Below are 26,352 nucleotides of genomic sequence, written 5' to 3' on the forward strand. Positions count from 1 at the left end.
TATTTTGGCTTGCATTGACTCAGGAAAAGTTCCCAAAAGAACTTTGGCCCTTTGTATTTGGATTAGCTATTCTGTGCCTATTTAAGGAAATGAAACTCTGTGTTCCATTAATATCATGATCAAGATGCCTTTGCTGTTCATTTCTCTCTTATCTGTTCTTTACCTTGAACAGGATCAACTCATTTTACTTCCCAGCAGTATCCAATAATTTAGTAGCAAATTAATCACAAGAAATTGAATTATCTGTTTCATTTCTTTTTCCCTAATAAAATTAAGAGAAGTTTGGCATTACATGTGGACATATGTATGTATGTATTTATTTACATCAAGAATGTGCAAAGCAAAGCTTTATCTTCAGGGCAAAGAAAGTGCCAAAGAATTTCCCAAATATTCAGTTTTCTCTTGCAGTACACAGGGATCCATTTTGGGGTAGTTGACAGTTTTCCAGAAGTAAATGTGCTTGGAATGTGCAGGGTTTTGTGGAGAACACTCCATTTCTCTCCTTCACCCTTCCACCCCTTTCTCTTCTCCACACCATATGAACATGTTTCCAGAAATGTGCCTTAATATAATACATATGTTACCGTAACATCTTAAAATCAGAGCAATATTTTCTTTTTTTTTTTTAAATGGAGAGAGTTGCAATACTTGTAGAAAAAAATTATATGCAAACAAATGGCTGATCAAAGTGTAAAGCAGCAAAATGCTACCAAAATGACCTGCTTAGAGGATTCTGAATCTCAAGTCTACTCTCAGTCGTGGTAATTCATTAGATGACTTTGGGCCCAACCTACTTCACAGGGTTGCAGCAGGAATAAAATGCAGATCCCCGTTTAAACTACCTTGAGCTCCTGTAGAAAAAAGGGGGTAATAAACAAAATGAATGAATAAATTAATTGAATAATGTGAAAATATTGTTCTATATTACATATGCAATTAAATAGAGAAGCAAAGGAATTGCATCTTTCCTGTAATGCCAGGAATCCTTACATTCCAATTAAGGATCATTTAAGTTCTTAAACTTGTAAGAACAAAATCGTCTACCTACTTATCTAGGATTAAGTCCCACCAAAATTAGCCAGCTTATTTTTGAAGGATATCCATAGGTGAGCATAGCTATTTATTTAAATGTGAATTTTACCTAATAAAGATTACCTCTGGGTAAGGATGATTAGTTTGGGTTATCCCAACATCTTTATTTGCTTGTTTGTTATCTGCAAGGTAAAAAATATATATTTTTATATAATAATAATAACAACAACAATCTGATCTTGTTGCATCTGTTTCTTTCCAACCCCCGTCCACTCTTTGGAGGATATACATGAGTCTCTTTCTCTAGGCTGGTGCCCTTCATTAGCATTAGAGTACAATTCATATCAACTCCCATCATTAGCGACACTGGCTGAGGATGATGGAATATGTCTGGAGAGTGTGATGCCAGATATGAAAGGCTACTTTCTAATCTTATTCTTTCTTCTTCAATTTCCTTCTCCTGAGATCTCAGTTCTGATCTGTTCCACCTTTTTCTTCCTTTCACTTGGTCTTCTGACATCATCCGAGGTGGTTAGGATACATCAGGTCACGCCTCAGCCTGTCAGGGCACAATGCCTCCTTTTCTTCAGCCCATCAACTTCATTTCATCTGCAAAGAGGTTACTGACTGACTGGCCTTGTTAGGCATAAATAATGACAATGAACCATGTTTCCTATTCTTCCCCTTTAAGTTTTTGAAAGCGGCCAGTACTTCTATTAAACCCAGTCAAGCCATGACCAACAAAGACATATACATCTGTATATAAATAAAGGCTTCACCAAAAGTTGTGCTGTTATTTTGTAACAGAATCAGCAAATGCATTCTGATCCTACCACCCTAGAATGCCGACATTCTGACAGCTTCTTTACCGTAATCCTCATGTCTTGGAACTTCTACTATAGTTCCTATACCATCTGCCTCAGGTCCATTATAGTGTAAGTGTGTGTGTGTGTGTGTGTAGAGAGAGAGAGAAGCAGAAATATTGAATTTATGAAAAACCATATTCCTTGCAGGGATCAAGAACCACTGGGCCAATAATGAGCTATGACTTCTGACACTTGGGCTTCTGCTCTAAGAAGTTCCCATGGTCACTGGCCTTGCAGAAACAAGGCTTTCTAGAACACCAGGAACATTTGTTCCATCAGTAAATTGGGAATAGAGAGGTGAAGGAAAAGAAGCAGAAAGTTAGGCCATGTCAAATTTCTTGGAGGAACATAGATTACTCATCTATTTTATATTGCTCTTCTTTCCACATAGGGGAATTGCCTTTCTTTCTTTTGATGAAAACTTTGCACAGCTGCCCCATGCCATAATAAACACCAGCCATGGTGTTTGTGTGTTAAAGCTGCCAGGGTTTACTTCCATTCAAAGGAATGTCAAGGCTTTCTATGCCAGCAATTTCTATTGCTGTAATAATGTATCATTAAAGTGGATACACTTAAGATTGCTGCAGTAATGGCTGGATGATGCTATAAAATTTTGGATAGGCTTCCCAAAGTAGAAGTGCAGGCATGCAATAGTACAAATCCAGTTTTCAGCTGAATTCACAGATAATACACAAGTTGGCTTCAGGATCTTGCCAGGTGGAATTCAGTAGATATTAAAAATCGTTATGGACAGAGCAGAATTTGCTGTGTTGGGAAGGCAGTCTTTCGTATTTGTATCCATGAATTCATGTTTGCCATTTAAACACATTTCTGTGTTTGAAAAATTCTCTAATCTGGCACATGTTGCTATTACACTCAAACCAGTTGCATTAAATCGGGCCAGCACAGCTAGTGATTCACCAAGCCGAACTGAACTTTCCAAACTTACATTGTGGCAATATCAGGTGTTTGGCGACTCAAAACTAAAGTCTGAGGGAAGCAGCCGATCTCAAGGATTTATTGATGGTCTGCCAGGGCTATGTGTGATGTTTTCAAAGTTGTGCAGACCTACATTAAACTGAAAAAAGGCCTTGGTTTGTTAGAAGCAGCTTATCTAAAATCTGGGCCTGCTGCAGTACCAAGACAGCACTTGTCCAGATCTCCACTTGTCTTACCTGCATCAGCCATAGGTTTCAGCCCGAGTGCTTCACATTTTTATACTTTCAGAAGCACACGATAGCTGCTACCAGAATTATAGTCTCAGAGAGAGTGGACAGGTTGGGAGGTGTGCCTGCAGGAGCCCTCCTAATCTGCTGCAATTCCCTAACCAAGAAAAGAGAATCATGTGCATGACTCTTACCCTTGTGCACATGCACACCCTCTCATTGTCTTTCTATCATGCCCACTCAAACCATTTATGGCAAGAAGAGAGAAAGGCTGCTGCTAAAGGAATAATGGGATCTTCTCTGCCTCCCCATTGGAGAAACAAGAGTGCAGAATATATGTGAATTATGAAACAAGTAGGAGGTAGCAGGAGGCTAATCTTATTTGCTGTTTGGCTGTTGACTAGGTACCACTATTGCTTGGCTCAGAGAAAATAGTGCTTAATAATAATGGGTGATCTAGTCCATATTAAGTTAGTGTTCCACATCTACTCTGTGACACTCTAAACATAATAGTTAAAGCCCATCAGGACCATCCACAGAGGAAGCTCTAAAAAAAATCAAGATGGCATTCACAACTGTGCAATTGAAGCCACACCCTAGTGCATCGCATGTGCAATGCATGTTAAAAAAGAGTTGGGCTTTGATCACATGGTTGCAGACGCAATCTTGACTTTTTTGACCCTCTCACAGGTGCCCCTGAAGCCCACTCTAACCGCTTTCTGTAGGCTGATCTTGGACTATGTGGTAAGAACATCAGCCTGTAATCATGGATGGGCCCAACCATGGGATGGACACCAATTTGTCAGCTGTCTGATACTAAGAGGAACCATTTTCTGGTAGGAACTCACAAGATTCTTCCTGTCCTCCTGCCTCCAGGTCTTTCATAGCGGCAAAGTGAGATAAACCCACAAAAAATTACTTATTGAAGTGCACAGTAGCACTTAAAATTTAAGCAAAATCAACCCTTCTTAGCCCACCACAAACCAAATTGGACATAATTTGACTAATTCCAGGCAATAATGCCAAAGTGCTGACTACAGCTGGAACCAAAACTATTATCTCTTTATTATAAAGGGATACCATCTTTAACATCTGAGAAGGTGAGGGGCAGACTGTTAGTTTCAGCCATCTACCCACATTGCATCCATAACTACTTCCTCCACTGCCTTTGTTCCCTGGAGTCAATGCCCAGTAAACAGGACAGCGTATAAGGGCTCTGAAAATATGTTAATAGATTAGTTGAATGAATGAAAAGGCTTGATCCTATCTAAATTTTTTGGATACAGATTCTTCCATTATAGGGCTGGGGCACTTGCCCTCATTTCTCTATCTGTAAAATGCTACTGCTTGGGGTGGCTAACAATTAACAGTTACAGAAACAGAAGGCACAATAAATGCACAGTCAGATTAAATAAAACAAAAACAGCAGCAATAGGTGGATACAATTGGCTAAAAAATGAATTATGATATAAAGTAACCTCTCAAAAATCTCAAGTTCCTGTTTATTCTTTGTTGTTTTTGACTACAGTTGGGAAGTATTTTTTACAGTATGGGTTTTACCCATTATATACAAGCATTACTGGATGCTTATTCCTAATGGAGACTTAGACTGAAGATCCTGTGTCATATAGTGAAGAGAATATACTAACAGCAGCATTCAATTCAGAATATATTCTTTGATGAATGGATTTATTCCAGGCTATCCTTTGCTCTCATTACTTTTAGTAAAAGAATGAGGCTTTGCAAACATTTCTACAGTAAATATACATTGTACTGGATCCTTCCTTTAAATTGAAGCTCGGTCACTTTTTTTTTTAATCATCCCTCCTTCCTCCTCCCCATCCTCCATCTCTCCCCCTCCCCACCAACCCACCCTCATTAGTTTAACTTGAGTTAATTAAGAATAGTAGCTGGACTTCAGTCTCTTATGTGTTAAAGCAGAACAATCCAAAATAGAAAGACACAGACACAGCTATGTGGTTTTATTGTCTCAAGGAGACAGAAAACCAGCAGGGCTTCCTTTATCAAGGCCACCATCTTTCCAATACTTAATCTGATGAGTTTAAAAATGCCCTGCAAATACATCGTCTAGGAAAACAATCTTTCCATGTTTCCTCTCCCACCCCCACCCTCCTTGCCCAGTTTCATCACTGGTCAGAATGAATGAATTGGACTGACATGGAGGTGATGGAAAGAGAGAAATGGTCTGCATGTCAAAATGACAATGTATATTACATGCTTAACAGAATAAATGGTATGTGGGTATTTTCATCTTTTTTTTTTCCCATCCAAATGTATTTTATTTCTTCCCAAGTCATTGGAGACGTAGTGTTTGTTTAAAGGATCACTTTCTAGGAACAATCTCACTTGATAAACAGGGCTCAAACAGAACTCTTGATAATCACTTGTGGGGTGTGCGTGTGCGTGTGTGTGTATATATATCATCATATTTTGTTGTGTTGACTACAGACTCCAGGACAGAGCGTGCTGGTGTGCTATTGGTGAGGACGTGCATATATCTACAAACTAACTTTCAAGTTGAAAGGTAAAGCTTGTTTACCATGTTTATATATATATTGTTTTGGGAACTGAGAAAAGTTGATGGTCATATTCTTAATTATTTTTTTGAGCGATTGCAGAAAAGCTCTTTACTGCCTATGGCAAAGTTGGAAAAATGTGTTTCTGATGCAAAGAGCAATGCTAAGAAATTGTAGTGTGTCATTTTGTTTTCAAAATCCACATAGGTTATATTGAATATATAACTGATACTGAAAAAGCCTGTTCAGCTTTGCCTTTATAACAGAAAGCGAAGAGGGCCAACATGCAGCTAGAAGTAGGTTTGACAAGGAAGCAGACCCCAGTCCTTAGATTATCTAATGGGGAACAAATCCTTGTATAATAAAAGAGACTTTCTCCTGAAACACAGTAAAATATAGAATTTCCTGCTTGTTACTTTGTCTAATTTGTAATGACTAAATTGGAAACAAGAGAAAATTTATTTTGATGAAATCCAGTCTACATAGCAATCATTATTAACTCAGATGAATAAATTGATAAACTCTGTCTTAAAAGAAATATCCCTAGACCCTGATGTTTATAGCTAGAAAAGTTCTGATTATACTTTTAAAAAATCATAGGCATTTTATACGAGAATATACTGTAGTTAGCCTTTAAATTGTTTGTTCGTTTGTTTCATTTTTAGTTTTCATAGAGTGGTGTATTATTTAAGGAAACATTAGATTTTAGCATGCACCTTAGTTTGAGGGATGCTGATAAATCTAATTATTTGATGAGTAAAGTAGAAACATATAGAATATGCCCCATTGAACACAGCAGGACTTGTTTTGAGATAAACTTGTGGTAATTGTTCTACAAATAGAAATAAATAGATTGAAATAAAACAGTTTTCAAACTGTGAACTATTGTAGAAATATTCAAGAATACATAGTGGTCTGATACATTTCTAACTCTATGCTACTACACCTATTTAAAAGTAAAGGTTGACTTTAGAATGAAGTTGTTCATTCACTAAAATAATCGGAAGTTTATGATATTAATCCTAACTCCTGGAATACTTATCCTAAAGGTTCCTCAAATTCCCCCACTATCTACAAGAGCAACTGCTTTTCATTCATCAAGATATAAATATTATTCAAAAGTTGTAAAACTGGCTATTTGTTAGCATTAGGTGAAAAATAACATTTACATGCTTGTCCTAACAGATTAATGAAATCCACTTAATGAATGTACCTCACAAGGCATAATAACAAAGTTGTATTTGGCTGTTTTAATGAATTAAATAAAATATTGAGTATATCCTTTAAATATTGCAGTTCTTAAAGAAAGCGCTAACATGTAATATTTTGTGGTTCCAAAGGAGAATAAGAGTACCATCAACTTTGATAGCTTTTAAATCTACATCAAAATATTTAACAGTGCTGTTCTATACGCATTTTCAGAAATAAGTGTCATTGAGCTATCCCCAAATAAATTTGTACCTGTGCAGAATGTATATGTGTGTAAATTCTCATTTGCCTCTGATTACTAGCATTTGAATTTTAAGTAAGGCAAATATTTAGCTATTTTGTTTCATAATCTTAGTATGTTACATTTCTATTTTGGCCAAATATAGGGCAGAATGCACGCTTAGATTATTTTCATGGGACATTCTTATGCAGTTTCAACTAAAATGGAAGATCTCACAGTCTTCATATGCTTCTCTTCAGTCTCCAGAGGGCTACACTGCATTACATTATCGCAAACCTAATCTTGCTGTCCATTTTCAGTTAGTGCGATCACTAATAGAAACGAATATGTGTAGCTCAGGGTTGAACTGTGCACTGAAGATGTTACCTAGCTGGGTAATGAAACGTTTTCAAGAAAACAGCCAAGCTCAGAGGACCCCAATGTCAGGTTCAGCCCAAGAACAACAGCGAGACAGTCCAGAATAGTTTAGCTCCTTTATTAGCTTACACTTAATAGACAGAATCTCATCAGACTAAATCTATACCACAACAACAGTAACTATAACCATGAGGCCCCTAGGGAGGGGCCAGTCTCATTCTCTTGGCTTTCCCACACTCTGGCTGGGGGCTGAGGAGGTGCTTCCCCTGGAATGTCTCTCCCCCTTCCTGGCAATCTTGAAGCTCCATTCCAGAACCTTCCCCGCTCATGCCTTTCATCACACCAAAGGACTCCACAGTGTGATCACTATCAACATTTTCTTAAAGTTAACAGTACAGAAACACCTGGTTTTAAACCATAAGCCATTTTTAAATCTGTCATTTAATACTTCTTGAATAAAACCTTTTTTAAAATCAGTTTGAAATCCACATTATAGGTCACTAAACTTAACAAACATTTCCACAGTTCACTGATATTTGCTATAGGTTGTTGCGCAAGCTGTGTGCTGTTGCACAAAAAGAATAGCAGAAAATTGTACTATTCTAACCTGTTCACTATAAATTGTTCAAGTGATTGATCTTTTTAATGGACCTTGCCAAAGATAAATATGCCAAGTTCTAATGTGAGGATCATGCAAACAGATTCTGTGGATTCTCTTCTCATAAAACTATGCTTAGTGCTGTTGGTATCCACAGGACATTCACAGCATAAACTAGAATTTTACTCAGAAATAAATCCCCTGTAGCCTGTAGAATTTGCATTTCCAAGGTCTTGCCTAAGTTATGTAATTTCAGAGTTACCTATCCATATGCATCCTCATGTTTATATAGGGAACTGTGGTAGTACTTCAAGCATTAGTAAACTCCCAAGTACCTATTAAATCAAAAACCACTTCCCCTGAAGTATTTGGGATGGTCTTGTTCCAAATCTGATTACTGATCCAGATCAGCAAACATCTCTGGAAACACCATGGATTGAATCAGGATTTTGTGAATGCAAAGTATATTTTCAACTATTGTTTCCTCTCAAGACTGCTAAGTTCAGGTATCACAAAGATATATGATGTTACTCACATATCCAGTCCCTCTCTGGTCAGGAATTATTGTCAGCTTCTGCTTGAATCCACCCAGTGAAGGGGTAATTGGTTCTTTTGTCAAAATGTTCTTTGTGTTAGAATATTTGTCCTAACACTCAGCTAGAATCTGTCTTCATTGTCCACATCTTAGCCTCCTTCTGTGTGATGTCCTTTCAGGTGCTTGAAAAGTGCTACTGTATCATATCCCCTCTCAGTCTTCTCTTTTCAAGGTCAAATATTCCCAGTCTCACTTCAACAGACTCTATTCCTATTCCCTGGATCATCCTCATTCCCTTTCTTTGAATATATTCCAGTTGGAATCATTCTTAAAGTATGCTGGTCAGCTCTGGACAAAATACTCAAGATGAAGTCTGACCAATTATTACATGTTTAACTGCGTCAACTTTACTGGGAATTAGGAAAAAAAAAAAAGATTCCAGCTTTAAGTAGGCTGCTATTTTTTATTGGCCAGGGTGTCTATTGTTTTCACAGTGGTATTCCAGAAAAGTATTTACAAAGTAAGCATTTTATAGACAAGAAATAGTCGGCAAACACAAATGGCTAACTTATTGAGAGATTCTAGAATTTTGTCAAGGGAAATGTAAAATAAAATCAAGAGAAGAACTGGTGGCACAGGGATATAGTTGTCAATGGTTCTCTTATTTACAATTACTAGAAAGATTTAAAGTAGACAAAATAATTTATGGTTTTGAACATTGTAAGACTGAGTTTGAAATAGAATTGTATACAAATGATGAACATGTAATTGCCGAAATGTATAAACTTTTAATGAAATTTGAAACAGAAGAACAAGTAAAAGAATGTATGATAAAGTGGGCTAAAAATTTTGGCTATAATATACAGATGGAACAATGGGAAAATATGTGGCTGAAAGGATTGAAATTTACATTATGTTATAATCTTAAAGAGAATGTTTATAAATGATGTACCATTGGCATATGGTTACCGGAGAATATGTCTAGAGTGTATAAAGGCACTTCAGATTTATGTTGGAAATGTGAACAAGAAGGGACTTTTTATCATGTTTGGTGGATGTGTAAAAAAGCTAGAAAATTCTGGATTCAAATACATACACTGATTCAGAGGATTTTAAAGATTAATATACAGTTAAAACCAGAAGTTTTTCTTTTGGGATTGATAGACAAACAGTTGAAAAAAAGTTATGGAACTTTGTTTTTGTACATGATAACTGGAGCAAGATTATTGTATGCCCAAAGATGGAAAGATTCGGCATCACCCACAATGGAGAAATGGTTGGTGAAGATGATGGAACATGCTGAGATGGCTAAATTGACTTATTTAATCAGAGAAAAGACAATATCTGCATTTATTGCTGATTGGAAACCCCTTATAGACTTTTTGTAGGAAACAGAAAAAAATGAACTTATCATTTATGGTTTTGATGATTAGACAGGATAGATTATAGAAAGAAGATAGTTATGTTGTAACCATAGAGGAAGAGGTAAATTTATAATTGTACTTATAACTGCTGTAAAGAAGATCTGAAGCTATTTCTTTGTATCTTTTTTTCTTTCTTTTCTATTTTTCTTTTATTTATTTTTCTTTTCTTGCACTTTTAGCTTTCTCTTTGATTTCTTTCTTTTTCTTTTCCTTACTTTGTCTTAGTTTGTATTCATTTTTATCTTATTTTTAAAAAAATATTTAATAAAGATTATATATATATATATATATATATATATATATATATATATATATGTCTGTCTGTCTGTCTGTCTGTCTGTCTGTCTATAAAGATTTACAGAATTTACATGGGCTCATGGTGGCTTAACAGTCCATATAAAACATAAACCACCAATAGCAGTAACATAGATAAAACATCCACAGTAAATCATGATGAATATAAACATCTTCAATAACTATTAAAATAATAACAACTTCTGTAATACCTTCAAAATTAAATATTAAAACATCCATGGTAAATTCAAAAATATCCAAGAACTCATTTACAACCCTAACCAAATCATATTGGTAATTCATAAAAGGGCACCATCCAAGAAGAGCATCAACCACGAAAGGCCCTCCAGAACAATTCTGTCTTCACCACTCACAGGGCCATACTGTGAGGGTTAATCTAACATCCCAAGGCAGATCTTCCATAAGATTGGTTCCTTACAGAAAACACCACCTTCTCATCTCAGCCCCTTTCATCTTGCTAAAATGCTGCATAAATGATAGCTAGATTGTGTTGAACAGGTCAATTCTGGTTAAAGAAAATATTCCTGCAGATTCTTTGGTGCCAAGCCATATGTGGCTTTATATGTAAGTAAACCAGCACTTTAAATTGGATCCAAAGGTCTATGGATAGTCAATGGAGATCCTTAAGTACAGATGTGATGTGCTACTGACAGTGAATGGGTCACAGCATTCTGTATTGATTGATACTTCCAGGTGGGCTTCAAGGGCAGCCCCATGGAGAGTGGTCCACTGTGTGGTAATAAGGACATGAATCAGTCCACATTACCAAATTGTGTAATTAAATGTCTGGATTGTTTTTGCTTTTTTCCTACATTGTTTTGAACCCTATAATATCCTTTTGAAGTTAAATGATCATAACTGAACATAACATCAAATGCTTACATATCATCAGTTTATAAAAAGACGATTATGCTATCTGGTTTATTTTAAATTTATCCCCTATAATTCCCTTTGTGAAATTCAGTATGTCATATAGCTGCCATATATACTGTATGTTTACAGTGATCTGCCCATCATGACATTTTTTAACTGAGAGACTTACACTTTTTTTAAAAAAAAAGCACCTTTAAGAAACTTTACTCCTGTTCTTTTAAAGGAAAGCAAGGCCACTGCATTGAGAAAATGTTTAGATACTGGTTGGAATCCTCCAGCTTTTTTGCTGGAATTGATGTTTAGCAGAGCAAATGTGTGTGAGTAGAACTAAGCCTATTAAGAGTATTTAGAGTTCCAAAAGGAAAAGGAAAGTCTATCAAGGAAATTACATACTCCAGTTGAAGGCTTGCTTCTCTGGGCATTCAGTTCTCATGATGGGAAAAAGAAACAATGGAAAATATTACTCAATGCTTCCTATAGAAAGCAAACTGAAGGGAGAACCTAAGACTGTCTAGTCAGGAAAGGCAGAGCAAAGGCAACAAGAGGAACCAAAAAGTCCATCCCTTACTTGCTCCCTCTTTTCTACTCCCCTCCTATTCAACAAGACAAAAGGTGCAAAGATTTGATATTTCTGCAGGTTTATCTCCAACAACCTGCAATTACACTGCAAATCCCACAGTATCTTGCCCTTGGCCATGCTGGCTGGAGCGGGGGAGTGGGGACTGTAACAAAATGTCGGAGGGATTCTTGTTCAGACAATGAAAGGATTGATGTCATCTGGTTCTAACTTACAAAGGTAGACCTGGAAGAGAATAATGGTCATTTGCCTATATTATCATTCTGAACTTGGTATCTATTAGGTATGTTGACCAGCTATTTGCATTATTTTTAATCAAGATTACCAGCCATAGTTACGTAAGAGCGGTCAACATCTAACAAACTGCAGTGAAGTCAGAATTATGGCAAGTACATCATGACATCATTGCACAAAAGATGCAAGTTAGTAACTGCATCATGATTTCTGGTACAAGTACCTCAGTTGCATTATGGTGTCACAAGCACGGGTTGTTATTCCCTCAGTCCCTGCAAACAGCACAGAAAGAGTGAGAGAGTTAACTTAATGACTTTCCCTGTCTTCTCATACCATGTCCTTATGTGATCATGATGTGTCAAACAACCACAAAAGTATATAACGTGCATTTCTGGGATTTATGTAGGGGTATTTGAAACCTCACCTCCTTTCACTCTAAAGCACTGTCTCAGTGATACCTTGGTTTCACACCAATTATCATTAAGTGGTCTACTCTAAGAACCCTGTAATTAACTACTACTCTAAATTAGAGAGTAATTTAGGGAGGCTATGGAAACATTGAAATGAAAGTCAAAAAACTGAAATTGAATCTGAAGAAAATGAGAGTTGTTGTGATGCAGTACATTTAGATGTAAACAGTTGCTATTCCATAGATTAATATCCTGGAAATGATCTCAGGTCCAGCTTTGTTGCTATGAGTCCAGGAGCTCTCAGTAGCCTGAAGTAGCTTTTAACTTTGGTTGCTGAGCCACCCACCACTGTTTCTAGATAGATATATTGTGGCTGTGCTATTTCATGTGCTGTGAACTGCAATGTAATATTGTCCTAAAGTCAATTCAGAAGCTTCAGCATGTACAGAATTCAATAGCTAGAATTTTACCTGTTTTACCAGGTTGGTTCATGTCACTCTAATTTATAAACAAAGACTGATTATTTAAAACTCTAAGTTTGGGGCCCAAACACTTGAAAAGGCACCTCTTCCCATACCAGTTTGCCTGTATCTTAAGATCTTCTACTAGACACCTATTACTGTATAAGAATTGCCTTCCTTATTGGAAATGTGTTAGGGTTTTGTTATTTACCAATGAGAAGGCCCATTCTGCATCATCTTTTAGTTTGAAATGTCCATGGTAAAGTAGTTCACTTGAAACCTAATTCAGAATATTGTGGTGTTAAGATGTTTCTTTTAACTCGGCCATTTTAATTTGCATAACATCTTTAGTTTATTTGTATAATCTGGATTCTTTTCTTAGAACCATTTACTGTATCTGTTGAACAGTAGTTTTTAATTGTTCTTTCAAATGATTCCACTATTCTGGAATCTCATTGATGAAGAGGATAGAGAACTGCCTGCATAGATACATAATTAACCATAATTTGATTGATTATGTGGTCAAGTCTTAGTGACCACCATACTCTAGACAGATTGTCTCCATGATGATCTGTCCCTAACCTGGTCTTTTAGGTCTTCCAGTGGTACACTCATCGCCACTGCAACTGAGTCCATCCACCTTGCTGGTGGTCATCCTCTTCTCTTTCCTTCTACGTTTCCCAGCATTACAGCCTTCTAGGTGCTCGCATAATGAGCCCAAAGTAGGATAATTTGAGCCTGGTCATCTACCAAAGTGCTGTAATCATATTCATATTTTATCCAAAACATTTTGCTATTAACAGCATATTTCAGTAGGCATTGTAGACTAACATAAGTTTCCTTGAAGCTTCACATAAAACTTCCTCATATTAATTTACCTTGCTTACATGTTTTGCATGAAAAGGGAAATGATGCAACCTGTTACCTCTCAGCTTTGTCAGTTATTGCATTCTTGTCCCTCAAATCGTTTCTGCGGGTGCAACCTACACAATACTTCGGGAAAGGGGATGTTTTCTTCTCTTTCTCCCACTCCCTTTCATTCATGGAAATTTCTGCTATATCAAAAAACAATTATGTAATGAGAAGAAGAGGACAGTAAATATGATCATTCACATACTTTTTATAAGATAGTTCCATGATATCACTAAATCTCTGTTCCCGTATGTTGTTCTCAAGCTTATTTCTCTTGAAATGATCTTTTTTTCCCCTTTTTTGGGGGGGGGGGGTGGTGGTAGAAGGGTGAAAGTCTGAAAGAACAGGACAGCCTTTGCGGGCATATTGTCTTTTAAAAGAAACAGGGTTTTGTGGAGAAACATAGAAGGAAGAAGGGTGTGCTATATACGCTGTCTTGAACTTTTGGATGAAAGCTAGGATTTTAATACATAAATAAAAGAAGTAAATATATGCAGTAGCTAAGTCTATTTCCATACCTGTACAATTTGTCACAACTGCATTATCATGTTGGTGCCATTTAAACCATTCCTGAGCTTTTAATTTGTACCAAAATGTTATTTTGCTTACTTGCTCTCTTTTTGAGAAAGTATTAAAATAATCACACAATAGCACACCTTAGCAAGGTATTTTTGTTTTAGTTACTTTAACTGTTAGCCAATGTCTATTTTTCTGTTATGTGTTTTTAACTAACCTGTTGCTGCACTTTCGCTCACAGTGAAAATGATATTCTCAGGTGAATTGTGCATCTCTCACACCACCAATGTGACTAAAATATTGCACAGATACACAAAAAGTGTTTATATTCTCTGAGGATTAGAAAACCAATTGCCAATCATTGCAATTACTATCTAATTCTAGAACCCAACAGTCTGAAATAACCTTATTAAAAGTGATCTGATTATTTCAGTAGAGCTGCATCTGCCTGGTTTTACAGAGACTTCCCTGTTCTTTTCTGCAAGCAAAAGAATGTATGTGAACACCATGTATGCAATTACGCATAGAACCTTTCCCATGACATGTTTTAACAAAATTGTGTATGTTTTGGATTGTATCCATTGGGCACAAATCAAGGAAAGAGGCATCTAAGTGAGTTTAAAATCAATGGGATTTGAGTCCACAATAATTTTTTCACATTCCATTGATTTCAGGCACATGTAGATGTATCTATATTTCTAAAATTGTCTTTTGTTTGGGAAATGATTATGATATCTGCTTAAGTTGCTGGTACAATAAAATCTAATGGTCTTTATATTTTATAGTCAATTTATAAAGTGGGTACCCACAAAATTATTCTATGTATTAACTTTGATGCAAACACTAATGGGAAAACATTGAGTATTTAGCAAGACCTGTTACTAACTAAGCATTCAATAACTAACAGCCTTCAGATAAATACTAATTCCAAATAACCCTACTTAAAGTTTAACTGTTTTGTCTTAATAGCCGCGCCTTATTATTCATCTCCTATTCAGGTAAAATTAAGATTTCTTGGCCACGCTAGGTGAATTGGATTCCAAAACAAGTGATGGAAGTTCACAGAAGGAAGGGAAATTTCCCATTATTTCTGTTCCTCCTGAACCTCTTAAAAATAACAACAACAACAACAACAACACCCTAAGAGAAGTTGGAATGATTCCTGATCAATTAATATTGGGGATGTCTGTATTGACACAATACATACTGTAAAGACCAAAGGTTTAAGAAACAGTGAAGCTGTAGACTAGGTGTGTCATAAGGCAAACAACTTTGGGCCAGGTATCCCTACGTTGAAATGTGCAGGACTAAAGGACAAGGCTGAATATATAAAGCCTGGATGATGTTTCATGCTGCCACACCCTGCATGTTGACTCCGTAGAACTGTTATGGGAGGAGAGGACCATGCCTTTTATGAGGGAGGGAAAGCAGCCAACTCACATGGCATAATTTCCCACATACAACTTACTAATGAAGCTGTTACTTTTTTTTCCCCCAGGCAGACGTTTTTCAGTACAACCCTTTCCACATTAATCTTCCTTGTGTTAGCTGTATTTTTTATTTAACATACAAATATGGCCACCGTTATCAGGAAGAAGGCTTTGATATTAGGTTTTATCAGAGCTTCTTCAAGAGCAGTCCAACCAGAGCAGTGTTTTTCAAACTTGGCAACTTTAAGAAGTGTAGACTTCAACTCCCAGAATTCCCTAGCCAGCTAGCCAACACCTGGCTGATCTAGAAAGCCAAACATGGTTGGCCCTAGTTAAGACTTGAATGGGGACATCTGGAAGTCCAGGGCTGTAGGCTAGAGTGCAACTGAGTTACTAGGAAAAAGGCACTGGCAAACCACTTCTGTATCATGCCAGGAAAACTGTGTGGAACCGTCACCCACAAACAAATTCAATTCAGAGACAGCCTTAATTTTTTTGCTCATCAGAAATTAAGCCCTCTTAATTCATTGGTCTAATGTCCAAACTAATAATCCATAGAACTGCAGTAAACACACACACAAACATACAAACCTGTTTCATGTACCTAAAATATAGGCTTTGATCCATAAAAGTTTATGCCATAGAACAGTGTTTCTTAACCTCAGCAACTTTAAGATGGGTGGACTTCAACTCCCAGGATTCCCCAGCCAGCATGCTGGCTGCGGAATTCTGGGAGTTGAGATGCACACATCTTAAAGTTGTTGAACTTGAGAAACGCTGCCTTAGAACAATCCAATTATTTTCAATGTGCCCCAAGATTCTGTTGGTTTTGTTCCCCTAGGCTAAAAGAGTTAGCTCTTGGAATTTTTCCATGTGATACTCCTATTTTTAATGGCCCTCTGTTCTCATCACCACAGGTTTCTGCAAAGAAGAAAAAGGAACTACAACCTTGTCAGTCATGCTGCTGTTATAAGAAAACACGGAAGATTAAATAAAAATATGTGCATTTTGAAAGAACTTCAGAACTTCACATCTGAATGCTTTGGATTAGAATATAAACTACTCTACTAGGAAAAAAAGACTCAGATTATTTGCCATAACTCATGTAGACTTTTGCCCCTGAGCACATAGCCTGCTTTCTTAAGTGTTACACTTTCTTTGTACTTCCCCCCCCCTTTGCTGTGTGGTTGCTCATCCAATCATAGTCTTTCATGCAAATATACTATAGCCTGCTCAGATAAAAAGGCACAATTAAATCTAAGTACTCAGTCAAGGCAAATATCAGTGAACTTTTCTAAAGCCTCCTTTCACCTGTGTTTCAGGAACTAATCAAAATATGTCCACTGCAAAGAAGGCATCAGATTCCACTCCATCTCCCCTGACTTTGCCTGCACCCCTTAATGATCTGAAGATTAAATATACTAAGGTTAGTTCTATTTATGTTGGTTAACTTTCTTCAAACCATGATCCCCAAATTATGTGATGTCCTTATTTGTTCTTGCTGCCATTCTTGCTTCTGCTTCAGATCTAACATGAGCTCAGTTGTGGATCTATTTGTGTGTTCTCCTCTGCCTCAGTCTGCCTATTGTGCCTAATGATAGAACTCTTGAATCTTCTAGCTCAAGAAGGTATTACAGAGAAGTGGTAACAGCCTCAGTAGCAATTGGAACAAGGTTGAAGCTGTAATTGTATGAACCAAAAGTGTTTTAGGATTTTGATGTTAAGTACAGGTGCAGACCTGCATATGAGCACTTGGAACTGAACCCCACTGAACTGAACTTTCTGCCTATTTACGCATAATAAATCTCACTGGGTCTAGCAGAACCTAAGCGAGTATTGTGAAACTCTGAAGGGAGTAAGGATAGCTGAAAGTGGAACTATAAAAATTCCATAAGATTGGTTATTGTTTGACAACAAACTGTAGAAATTGTATCCCTGATCCCACAGCTGTATATTTAACTGAAGGTTGTGAGAGAATGTTAACAGAGAGGAGGTTTAGTTTCTAAGATCAGCTAAGGAATATAATGGAATATATTGCAATCAGTGAAACTTTGCTGAACTGTGATTTCACAATTTATATAAATACTTACTTGGAAAAAAATAATGCCCATCAAGACCAATGAAAAAACATATAGATATAGCTGGATGATAAGTGCATAAAAGCTGAAAGCCACTCCTGCCCACAGAATTACAAAGCCATGACATTCAAATAATCAGTGAGTACAGCTCTTATTCTTCACCCAGTTAAACTGGAAAACTTAGAGGTAGGCAGATTTATACTCAAGTGCTACATGAAGTGGGGAAAAAAATCCACTCCTCTCAGATATGCTCAGATTCAGAATGTTACTTCAAGGAGAGCTCATTGGGCTTGAAAACATGAAGTTTGGCTAAGTCCACTGCAATCAAGCTGAAGAAGCTTATCTATGCCAGTCAGCAACTTGATCCACAAATCAGTTGAGCTATGAAGTCTGAATTTAACCCAGGGGGGTAATTCAGTGGAACTATACTGGAGGAGAGATGTATTTATAATGTTGTATATGGCTTTTACTTACACTTTTGCTGCACGCACCAGAACACATTATGCAGTTGCTTCAATCCAGCAGAGGTATTTGATGCTCAGAAACTTCTTCCCCCCAGACTGAGAAAAGCGTGATGTAGTCCATATTTGTAGTGCAGGTTTGGGATAAGAATTTGCAGTCATCCTATCTGTGTTGCCCGTTGTAAATTCCAATGTCCCTCCCAGTCTGCTACTTAATAACACTGGTTGCACAGAACAGAGGTGGACTTGGATGGAGGCGAATGTGTTTCTGTTACAGTGCAGTGCAATCTTTCCTATGTCCATTCAGAAGAAATGCCTTTCAGAAGAATGGGACTTACAGTGAAGAAATAGGTAGCGGAAAATAATGTAATCTCAGTGCACTAGGAAAAGGAAGACATTCTTGAAGAAATTAATACTGTTTCAGATTCTTATGTCTTTGAAGACATAAGCTTGCATATCCAGCCAAGCACCTTGCTAAAAACAAATCTGCCTTGCAAGCAAAGGTATCTAGCAAATTCTTTCCCTGCTCATGCAGATACAAACAGATAAGAGGAAACATGACACATTATTTCAGTTAACTTTTGAACCAGTTCTCTCTCTTCTCCCTGTTTTTCTTTCATAAGAACGATTGCTGTAAAGTACCCCTGAACTTTAGCAGGGTAGCTAGCAGAATCACCTGAATTTTGAAAGACTTTTGGGTGGAATCTGAGGGGTAGGGAGAAGTAGTCAAGGAGAACACTGATCCAGAACAAAAATCTGATTTGAAGGGCTAAAAATGATCCAGAGTATTCTTGACAGGTGCACTCTCTGAAGTACATTTTGCTCTTCAAGCCCAGATTGCTGCATGGGCTTATTAAGAAGCTCTCTTTGTATATTTACTGAGCACGGGCATATGAGGATCTTGGGAGGAAAAAATGCTCCTATCTAGATCAGGACTTCCAATATTGCATGCATGTGCCCGTGCTGTAAATGAGACTTGATCGTTTAACTTCATCTGGAGAAAAGGTTATCTGATCATTACTGCATATTAAACTGCTTTTAAAAGCAAGAAAGCAAGGTGTGGACAGCCCTGTATTTGATACTTTCCTGACTGTCTCACAACCCTAAGCACTCTTAAGTCCAATTGATTTTAGTGGTAGAAAATTAAATCTGTACTTAACTCTCCCACAGAAATCAGAAAGATGTTTTAACTTTGGCCGGAATGTGCCTCAATTACATAATCGTTCATGAGGCCAATGCGGGCAATTTAAGAATCACATCAAGACATGTCAGAGCAATTGGGAAAGAGGGGAACTGACTTATTTGTTCATTAATATGAAATTATAGCAGCCTCCCCGCCTTAAAGCCAGGCCTATCTGCATCTTAGTTATTTTATTTCTTTGTGAAAAATTTGTCAATGAATTTGGTAATATTTAACAAGGTTGCCCCTCGACTAGATGAGGTGCATAACTTCCAGGAAAATATACAAATCCTACAATTCATCAAATAAAAGAGGATTTTATTTTTTAAATATAAGAAGATTTTGAAGTCTCCCCTGCTGATCAAACTTCCTTAGGATCTCCTAGAGTATGATAATGTTATTTTACTTTTTTCAATGCAAGGAATTTTTAAGTTTCTTAACTTAAAAATTCCTTGGGTTGTTCATTGGGTATATGAACCCAAGGCTTCAGCTGTACTATTATTTTTATTTTATTTGCCCTGGCATAGATAAGAGGAACAGCTTCTCCCCAAAGGGAAATCTATATGCTGTTATAGCTATGTAGCCCACCAGCCACTGTCCAGATGTGCTGGACCATAATTCCCATCATAACTCAGCACAACCATGAGATGGATGGAGATGATGGGAATTGCAATCTATGTACCTAAATAGTCTGGAAAAACGTTCTCTATGATACAAGGATCTGAAAATAACCACTTCCCTCTGGAATTTTGTTATCTTCTTATAGCTGACATACTAATGCATACTCAGAAGCAATATTATGAATCTATGTACATGTTTACTCAAAAGTAAATTCAAGAGTACTTGTTCCAAGGCTCATGGCCTAAAACTGTGCCAAACTGTAGCTATTAGAATTAAGGTGTTCAGCCACTCCATTTATTCCCTCTTTGCAAGATCAGTTTCCATATTTGAGGCCTGAGTACAGAACAGTTGAAAAGATGTGTGAAACTGCAAATCATTTTGGCTCTTTATCTCATCACTTTTTCAGTTGAATTGAGTTACTGATTGGGTAGATCCAGAAGGTGAATCTTTCATGAACAAATGATAGGCGCCTGATGCTTTCATGAAGAGAAAGTGCCTCTTCTACAAGAAATCCACTCTACTTTAACATTTTTAACAACTATCAGATGGACACTAATACCTCCAAAATCTAATCCCATAACTCAAATGGGATTAGACATAGTCCTGATGAAATCAATAGAATTTAATTTAAATCCCAATCATTTCCACTGATTTCACCAGCACATGTAACTGACAAAGGTGATTTGCTCCTGCATTCCTTCCATGCCTCAAATTCATACCAAAAGTCAGTCAAAAGAACTTTGTACATTTTGAATGTGTAAGGTACTCAGGAAAGCTGTTAGGATATCTCTCCCCTAGTAAATGTTTTACTTGGTTATAGTTTGAACTTTAATAATGGTTATTTAACATCATGCTATGAAAACTTTTTAAACTTTCGTTTTAAAAAATGCCTCCAATCTTACATATCATTACTTATACTAAATCTCCAGAGCTTCTGCACAGACATTCATAGGCACACACTGCACACTGAATAATCTGTAACTATGGACAGAAAGAAAAAAAAACATACTTCTTTGTCATCCTTTATGAAGCCAAATGGACAGTAACAAAAACATATTAATTAGATAAGCATGAAAAAGCACAATGCAAATAGGAATATTAGCAGCTTAATTAGCAGTTGAAAAGTGTCAACGACCGATGGGGTTTGCTTAGTATTGCCCAACTTTTCTTTCTTAGGCAATAAGCAATAGCAAACCTGTCACTTTCCCTTCTGCTCTGATTCTGGTGTTTTCTTCTTTATATCCATTTATGCTCCATTTCTACATCACTAATTACATTTGGAGAAAAGAATGAATCTGCATGAATCACAGTAATAATCTGTGCATTTCTGTACACAACATGCTTTTTTTTTTTAAGATTCGTTCTGAGTGAGACAGAATACGTGTGATTTTCCATGTGTGCCCATATTCTGATAGGGTGTGTTAATGTAACTTATACATTTGTACACTTATTGAGACAAAATGCATCTGAACTGTATAGTGGCTCAGAATGGCCCAAGGTGCATTTTGCTGCACTACCTGAAGTCCTGTAATGGTGTGTAGGAATGACCTTGGGAGGCAGGGCAAAGAAATGCAGCCAAGGGAACAGTCAGATAAAAATCAGATGAACCTGCAGCGGGAATGTGGGAGGGGCAAGAGGCTTAGAAGAGACCCTCCCTACTTTTGGAGAGCTATAAAGGGGATGGGTGGGGGGAGAGAAGTTCTTTCAGACTTGCAAGATTCTGTTAATGTAGCTTTACAATAAAGTAGAATTAGCTCATCTGGCCGTGTTTCCTCTCTGGCCTACCTAGTAAAGTCCAGGCAAGAAGTGCCAACCATGAGTACTAACACTACCTTTATTGTAAGGTTACAGTAATAAAATCTTGCAAATCTGAAAATACCTCTCCCCTCCCTTACTTTTACTCTCCCCAAAACTAGGGAGGGTCCCTTTTGAGGTGCTTTCTCCATTCCCAACCCTCTGTCAGACTCAGATTTCATTTATCAGACCATTGTCTAGGCTGCGGCTCTTCCTCCTATCTCCCAAGGTCATTCCCACTTATCATTACACTACTTGATTTCTTTCTGGGTAGTCAGGTTTTAGGATAAAAAGTGTCGCTAAGAATATAATTTCACACATATGGACTTCCCTATCCTTGGAATGATCAAGTCATTCATTACAGACAAACTGGGAAAGAAAAGTAACATTACATGATTATTTTTCTTATTAATAAAATTACCAGCAAACTAATCACAGTTCAAATATGTTTGATCCAAACCTAATTGTTCTGTTTTCATAGACCACATATTGAACATAAAGCATCAACTCACAATCCTTAGTCAGAGTTGAGAGGTGCCAAACGATGGCCATGGTCACAAGTATTCCCCAATGGCCTCAGGTCTCCTCCAAAGTTAGCCCCAATGTACAATTTTAATGGGATAGAATATATATATAATATCATGTGATATATTAGTATACAATTATTGAATATCATGATATTTTATATTTATATATTATGTTATTAAATCTAGCCCCATTGCCTTTGTGAAGTGTGGTTCCAGCACTGCTCCTCAAAGGCCAGATGCCACCCACAGCCCAAAAAAGGATCTATATCCTACCTCAAATAGAAACCTTATACTAAACAGTTTTCTAAAGAGAAACATCTACTAGGATTTCTTTCTGTGACATCACATCAGCTCAGCTAATGGGAGCCAGAAGAGCTGTGGCATCCTCAGTATAGGATCTGTGGCCTCGAGAAAGAAGCAGGTAAGGAAACAGTTGAAAAGAAGAAAAAGCCTTGGTACAAGCCATACTATTTTCTATATACTACTAAAACTGTCGTTGTGTTTGTCTGTTTGTACCCTCAAGTTAGCCCAAATGGTGCGTTATGCTGCAACAACTGTTGAATCAAGGTACCTAAAATCCACTAAAGAATGCATAAAAAATCTGGGACCCATTACACCTCTGGAACTCAGTTTTCCTCAATGTTCACACCAGTTTTATTCACAAAGTTGTGGCTATTGCAGCATTCCGCGGTCACCTGATCATGATTTCCGATCCTCCCTGCCAGCTTCCCACAAGCAGAGTCAATGGGGAAGCTGGCAGGAAGTCGGAAGTCGCTTCCACTCCCACTGCTTTTTTGCCCACCCGTGGTCATTCCGTTTATCTGTTTAGGTAAGTAAATATTGACTTATTATTGAAGTTTGCCACTACAATTATTTTTCTATTTATGATATAGATACTTCTTAGATGATCACAGGACCATCCAGCATTGGGGTAAAAAAAAAAATAGGGTCAGCCTAAAATTTAATGTTCATTCTGGTTACATCAGACTGCAGTACCTTTCTGTCAAAGGATGACCCAAAGGGTTATTTAGTTTATTTTTAAAACCATCCATCTTGGATCGAAATTTTTGCATACCTAAATATTTTAGGCTGCAAGTTCTTAAACTTGTTTTTTTTCCCCTCCAAAATCCAAAGTCAGTGATTCACAGACTGCACAAGAGAACATCCATGTTTCATTATGCTATAGAGAGAAACCAAAACCACAATTAGCAAAGTAAACATGCACCTCATCATATACTTTCCAGGACTTGTTCTTGCTTATTCAGAGCAAAGAGGGCCAGTTCAGACAGGTGTAGCACAGCTGTTGATATTCTTGCTACCTTATTTGTTCTTCCACCTTTCAAAAGAGGCAATGTGCACTCTGCCTTGCCAAAACTGACTGCTTGAAGTAAGGATCTTCAGGCCAGCAGGGGTCTCTAGTTGTGGCTGAGAAGCTATTAAAGTTAAGAAGGTTTCCCTCTGGAAATGGGAAGTCAGTCCTAATCAGGAAAACTAGATGGAACAGAGGCTCTGGCAGAAAATGTGTAAAGTGACAATAAGAAGTGCAAAAAAATTTTTGAGGAACATAGGGCAATAATAATAATAATAATAACAACAACAACAGAAACAATACACATTTCTTTAATTCAAAGCAGAAAAACAGTCTGGGAAGCTGTCGGGCTGCTAAATGAAAAGATGTGAAAGGGATGTTCGAGGAAAATACAGAGACTGCAGAAAAACTGAATGAATTCTTTGTCTCCATGTTTGCTACAGAAGATATAAAACAGACTAAATATATAATCCAAGCCTGAACTGATTTTATTGGGCAAAAAATAGAACAACTAACAGAAACTGAGGTAGCAACAGAAGATATTCTAGAACATCTGGAAAGATTATACAGTAATGTCATTGAACCAGGATGGTATCTTCAATATCAGGGAGAGTTCTTCAATTGCTGATTGAGCAAGAATATAGAACTTCTCCCTCAAATCATGGTTAGTCCCAAAAGCCTAGAAAAAAGCCGGTTGGATACCAATTTTTTAAAGGAGATCCAGGGAAGATTCAGGAAATTACAAGCTTTCATCCTATGTCGGTTCTATGCACATTTTGTAGAAACAGTAATAAAATTTAAAATAACTAAGTGTCATGGGTATCTACAAGAGGGGGTAAATGTCAACACATGTCACAACATTGTCACACAAAAAAGGTAACTAAAGTATTTGAGTCAGATATCATAACGTCCTTATTTAATCACACTATTTGTGTGAGAACTTGATGTATGTGTCATCATTTTGATGACATCCTGGTTTGTTATGAACACTATGGCTAAGTACATAGAGAGACAAAAGGGAAATCAACATAAATTCTGCAAAGATAAATTCTGCCTAATTTTTTTAGGGTGTCAACAGGCATATAGATGGACGTGACCCTAGGATCAAACCAGGGAACCTGTGGTTTCTGTAGCTCCTAGGGGAACAACATTGGTCAGCAAGACATTGATGAATGAACAATTTCACAAAAAGCAGAGTTTTGTTGCCATAGTACAGAGACAAGCAACTTAGTCCCTTCCAAATTTTGGGGTCACAGTTTCCATCAGTCCAGGACAGCATTCACCAGAGATGATGGAAATATAATTCAAAATGTTCAAGGAGTGGGGATATCAGGTTGTCAACTTCTGTGTCATTTCAGAAAAGTTGGGATGAAAATGTAGGTAAGCTGAGCAGAATTTATCTATATAAAAAGGACCAGGGAACGAACATTGAGCGGAAGGGAATAGTAATTTTCTCACATGCTAAAGAAAGGCGGGGGGGGGGGTTTCACTGTAATTTCCTTATAAATTGATCCTTTCATGAATACAGTGGTACCTCGGGTTACGAACGCCTCTGTTAACGAACTTTTCAGGTTACGACCAGCTCCGGCCGCAAAAATTTACCTCAGTTTGCGAACTCCGCTTCGGGTTACGAACCGGATCCACGGCCATTTTCCCTGCTGCCACGTGGTCGCGGCTTCCTGTGGGCGAGATTGCGGTAGCAAGGAGACGTTCAGTGAGGCTTGTGGTGTGTTTTGTGGCGTTTTGGAAGGTTTTTGGTGTGCTTGTCAGCATGGCTCCAAAGAAAGTAATTTGCTTCGGGTTGCGACCAATTCGGGTTGTGACCAGAGTCACAAAACGGATTAAGTTCGTAACCCGAGGTACCACTGTATTTGTAATTTACTTTCATTCCAAGATATTCAGGGCATGGGGTTATTTAATGTATTTTCACACCAAGTAAATTCATTTAGATTAGATTAAGAGATAGTAACCTTGGGCATTTAATGAGTTCCAGCATGGAGGTTCTAAAACCAGCAGCGGTTGGTACGAGAAATTCCTGTTTATGTGGTTAATGGATTTACCAAATCTCTAGTTAGTGTTTGAAGTAGAAAATTACTCAAGAAGATTATGATTGCCTTATGATCATCTTTCCCATTGATCGGTACCAATTCTATTCTTTGAACTTGGGGTAATAAAGCAATAGGTAAGATGAAAAAAGATCCCAGGCAAGTCCAACCAAACATGACTTACCATATGAAGTACTTCTTAATGATGGAAAACAGAATTACCTAGGCTTTTTCCAAATGCTGAGGAATCTGTGATTTGTTTACAAATCATTTTGCAGATAAATTGCTTTTATTTGCTCTAATAATGCCACATGGACTGCACTTCAGTCTTTGGCTGTTGGAAGAGACAATCAGTTGTAGGATCATCTCCTTTCTGCCTAAAGCTTCTCAGGTTGAATAACCCCAGCATCTTTAGCTAGGGTTGGAAAAACAAAATCTATGCATAATCCTAAAGAGCCAAAGCAAGTCAGTGTAAAGAATAATGAGCTAGATGGGGCAATGGTCTGTATCAATTAATACAGTATGTTCCTGTAAGCTTCATGATCAAAACCCAAAAATGTAGGCATTGTGCTTGGATCCACCTTGGAGCTAACAATGCTAAACTATTACTTATCATAGGTAACAAGATCTAAACAGGCGGTAGG

At 37.3% G+C, this 26,352-nt stretch overlaps 1 protein-coding gene and 1 long non-coding RNA gene across 2 annotated transcripts in view; one reads left to right on the forward strand and one right to left on the reverse strand.

Annotated features, from left to right (window-relative positions):
* Nucleotides 1-200: 200 nt before the first annotated feature.
* LOC112540316 (uncharacterized) lies at nucleotides 201-18,355 on the reverse strand. The gene is made up of 3 exons (XR_003084383.2): nucleotides 18,246-18,355; nucleotides 1,156-1,214; nucleotides 201-851 (listed from the first exon to the last, which is right to left on the reverse strand). It is a non-coding gene; the product is annotated as an uncharacterized LOC112540316 (long non-coding RNA).
* ALDH1A1 (aldehyde dehydrogenase 1 family member A1) overlaps nucleotides 16,963-26,352 on the forward strand; it is a 40,737-nt gene continuing 31,347 nt past the window's right edge. The window contains exon 1 of the mRNA XM_088130386.1: nucleotides 16,963-17,119. Within this exon, the coding sequence (XP_087986512.1) occupies nucleotides 17,030-17,119 (90 nt within the window). The 5' untranslated portion in view covers nucleotides 16,963-17,029. The remainder of the gene's footprint in view (nucleotides 17,120-26,352) is intronic.

The sequence above is a fragment of the Python bivittatus genome, unplaced genomic scaffold, assembly GCF_059951505.1.
Source record: "Python bivittatus isolate LINGU-HERP-01145 unplaced genomic scaffold, Pbiv_v1 ctg000850_np1212, whole genome shotgun sequence".
NCBI classification, from domain to species: Eukaryota; Metazoa; Chordata; class Lepidosauria; order Squamata; family Pythonidae; genus Python; species Python bivittatus.